Source organism: Humulus lupulus, chromosome X, assembly GCF_963169125.1.
Source record: "Humulus lupulus chromosome X, drHumLupu1.1, whole genome shotgun sequence".
Classification (NCBI taxonomy): domain Eukaryota; kingdom Viridiplantae; phylum Streptophyta; class Magnoliopsida; order Rosales; family Cannabaceae; genus Humulus; species Humulus lupulus.
In genome coordinates this window covers 163471187-163475460 of record NC_084802.1, presented here as the reverse complement: position 1 = coordinate 163475460, position 4274 = coordinate 163471187, and the positions used below count along the sequence as shown (strand labels likewise).

Below are 4274 nucleotides of genomic sequence, written 5' to 3'. Positions count from 1 at the left end.
ATTGTAAGTTTGATGATTAGTGTTCCGTGCAGTGCTACATTCATACAATGTCGATCGACAAGAGTTGGATTAATTTGACAGATCGATTATCCGATGAGTATGAGGCTGGTGTGATGGATTTTCTCCAGAGAGCCCGGCAGTGCGTTGACTCAAGGGGATTGGTGAAATGTCCGTGTAGGAGGTGTGTCAACGTTGAATTTCAGACAATTGATGTATTAGAAAATCATCTTTTTGTAAATGGTTTTCTACGGAAATATACCAATTGGCATTGGCATGGAGAGGATGAAATAATACCAATGAGAGCTCGGATAGATCAAAATGATGAAGATGAGATGATGGATGTTCTCACTGATCTTATGCAAAATGAAATAATACCAATGATGTTCTCACTGATATTTACTAATAAATGTTTGTAAATTAGGATGATTTGTTTGATATTGGGCGTACTAGATATGGAGAAGGGCATATGCCTGGGATCTTGAGAGGCATTGATACTTCGTGTGCTAAAAAGTATTCTGACTGGAAGTACGATATTAAAGAGCACTTAACGATTAATGGGCCACAAAATCGTTATGGTGGTTGCACGGATACGCAGTGGCAAAAAGCAATTGATTTTTTCCGTCGCCCAGAAATTACGGTATTAATTTCTTGCTAAACTTAACTATCTTAATTAAATATATTACTAACGATAACTTTTTGCAGAAACGTTCTGTGGTCAACAAGGAAAATAGAAAGAAATTGAAAGAGCTTAGCTATGGAGGTTCTCAGTCAATCCCAGCCTTACGCTATAAAAAGGTTAGTTAATTAATTATTTTTTAGTTTATTTTTCTTATTTACGTTTAATTATTAATTTTATAAAAATATATGTACGTGACAGCGCAATTTAGAGACTGGGCAACTTGAGTCCATCCCGGATAGCTGGATGGATACTCACCATAAATCAGGCACAGGGTGGGTGACAGAGACAGCAAAAAATACTTGGGTACGTTAAGTTTTTTTAAACATTTTTCAAATTTTTAATTGTTTCAAAATTTTAATTACATTATACATTGTATCACAGGAGGAATTGCGTGCATACCGCGACACACAGCAGACACAGGCAACTGATACTGAGAGTTCCACACCAGTTTCGAGTGCGCCTGAAGATGAAGACATATCTTTGGTACAAAATGTCTTCGGAAAACGACGGGGCCACCAGAAAGGATATGGACGTATCCTTAACATAAGGGACCGAACTCCATTTGATTTTCGTCCTTCACAAACTAGAGATGAAGAGTTGTCTGAGATGAGAGAGCGTCTTCGACAGTTAGAGGAGCATGTCCGGACTCATTGTATCACCCCGGGATCTCAATCTGCCCCACCACCACCACCCGATGATCCTGATGTTGGAGCACCGACTCAGTAGGACTTATGTATGAATTTTATTACAATTGACTATTACATTATCATGTTTAAGACAAGTCTTTATTTTAATTCAACGAATACACTCTTATGTTTTTTTTTATATCTTTAATATAAGTGTTTTAATTTTATTCTATTTTCTTATATTTAATTCAAAATAAATAAATAAATAAGGGAATAACAAATATAAAAAAAAATTGGGGACAAGTCTATACCGAGGACATTGTCCTCGGTATATACCACCAAGATGTCGGTATGTACCAGTACGATGAGAAATTGAGGTTTGTTGTACCGAGGACATTTGTCACTTTCTACCGAGGACATTATCCTCGGTAAAACGTATACCGAGAACATTTTGAATGTCGTCGGTAGACGTTTTGTTTTTACCGACGCGGCTGTACCGACAACTTTATACCGACGACATTGTCTCGGTATAAGATATACCGAGGACATTTCGGCTTATACCGAGGACATTTGTTCTCGGTATAGGCCCTGATTTTTGTAGTGTTTTGAAGAACCAATTTCCCTTGTTTTCTTAAACTTGGACCTTTATCATAGTTCTTCATGTTCTGAGTCTCATTAAAAGAAGGTCTATTATATTATAGCACATTGGCAATTATGATTTAACCCAAGTTTCAATTTCCAATTGTTTATATGCTTTCATATTGCTTATGTTATACAATTGTGAGATCTTTTTCTAAGGTGTCTGTATTAGAGGACGGTAGGTTATATTTAGGTTCTTTTCTATCTAGCAATTAATATTCCTACTTCTTAGAACATCTCCAATGCAAACTACTCCAACATTGCTTAAAATGTCTAAATCAACTAAAAAATATAATTTTTTATTTTCTCTCTCATCCACATCACTTTTGGCAACATATTTCTTAAAAATACTCCAATGCAAGCTACCCTAAAAATTGCCAACAATGATCCCCACATATTATTATTTAATATATCATTTTATAATTATAAATATTATCATACTAAATTTTTTAAATTCATATATTAATATAAATAAATAGTACATGATATTTAAATTAGACTAAATTTAAAAAAAACTTATAAAATGACATAATTGTAATTAATCAATCTAACATAATTAAAAAAAAAACTAATTAAAATGATTTCCAAATTTTGACCATATGTGTTCCACCAAGTCTGCTTGAAGATTGCGATGAATATTTCTATCACGAATTTCAGCATTTCTTTGCAGCATTGTCGGGAAGTCGGAAATAGGTCCATGCAATACTTCAACTGTTGGGGTGTTTGTAGGGCCGTCATCATAATTAAAATCAACCAAACTCTCATATGCATCTCTTTCATCCTCGACAATAATATTGTGCAATATGATACATGCATACATAATATCTTTGAGAACATCTCTTTGCAAAAAACGTGCAAGTCCTCGTACAATAGCAAAACGAGATTGAAGTACTCCAAATGCTCGCTCAACCTCGTATGGAAATACTCTGAATGATTTTCTAGAGCTTGCACTATGCGTAGGAATACATGTCTACGCATTCTAAATCTTCTTCGAAATTGATATTCTGTATACACCGGTTCATCAGAAAAGTAGTCATCGAACAAACGTTGGTGTCCTTCTACATGACCTCTATCAATGTGGGCTCTCTTTCTTCCTTGTCTTGTTGAGCTACCCCCATCCATGAGCGCTTTGAAATATTGATCATCATGATCGTCAGTACACTCTGCAATTATGATATCCTCTAGACTCATATTGTCGTATGGATTCGGAGAATTTGGCGAATCCATTGTTGAGCTTAGAGAGTATGATATTTGGGAATGAAAGATGAATGAAAGAGTAAAATGAAGGATTGAATGGAGAGTTGAGTAAAAGAAATATTGAAATTTGGTATTTATAGACATGGTAGTCGTTTAAATATAGCCGTTAAAATGTAGCCGTTAAAATATAGCCGTTGAAATGTAGCCGTTAAAATATAGCCGTTGAAATATAGCCGTTAAAATGTAGCCGTTAAAATATAGCCGTTGAAATATAGCCGTTGAAATGTAGCCGTTAAAATATAGCCGTTGAAATATAGCCGTTGAAATGTAGCCGTTAAAATATAGCCGTAAAATGTAGCCGTTAAAATATAGCCGTTGAAATATAGTCGTTGAAATGTAGCCGTTGAAATATAGCCGTTGAAATATAGCCGTTGAAATGTAGCCGTTAAAATATAGCCGTTGAAATGTAGCCGTTGAAATATAGCCGTTGAAATGTAGCCGTTAAAATATAGCCGTTGAAATATAGCCGTTAAAATATAGCCGTTGAAATATAGCTGTTGAAATGTAGCCGTTGAAATATAGCCGTTAACATAAAAGATAATTTATTTAAATAAAATAAAATACATAATAATGCGGTTGATAAAAATACATAGCAATTACAACTTCAGGATATTATTCTTAATATAAGTACAAAGGTTTTCATGATCTTTCTTTTGTTCATGAGTCATATGCGACGTGTCCATGATGAGATAATTCATGTATTTTGTCATCCTATTATCTTCTGCCTCTTTCTCTTTTATCGCCACCAATTTCTCCAATGCAGATGCTTTCCGTTCACTAATCTCTATAAATCTAGCATGTGTGTCTTTTTTTTCCTTCCCTTTTCTCTTTGCTGCCTTTTGTCCAATAGGGCGCACTTCACGTACTTCATCATCACTGATATCTGCATTGGAAGAAGAAGTAAATGCCCCTGTATCTGACACCTTTGTTCTCTTACCACCTTTTGTTTGGTACATTGTATTCCATTTCGGCTCATCCTTTAGCAATCTCCAACAATCCACAAGCAGAAAATTTGAGTTGTTATTTTCAGATTTGTACAATTGATGTGCATTCTCAAGAATTTGCTCATCAGA

General features: G+C 34.8%; 1 protein-coding gene across 1 annotated transcript; it reads left to right on the top strand.

Moving 5' to 3' along the window:
- The first annotated feature begins 427 nt into the window (after nucleotides 1-427).
- Nucleotides 428-1532, top strand: LOC133804392 (uncharacterized). Its single transcript, XM_062242565.1, has 4 exons — nucleotides 428-637; nucleotides 703-795; nucleotides 878-982; nucleotides 1061-1532. Exons 1-4 carry the CDS (start codon nucleotides 467-469, stop codon nucleotides 1403-1405), a joined length of 714 nt encoding a protein of 237 aa, XP_062098549.1. The 5' UTR covers nucleotides 428-466; the 3' UTR covers nucleotides 1406-1532.
- The last annotated feature ends 2742 nt before the right edge of the window (nucleotides 1533-4274 follow it).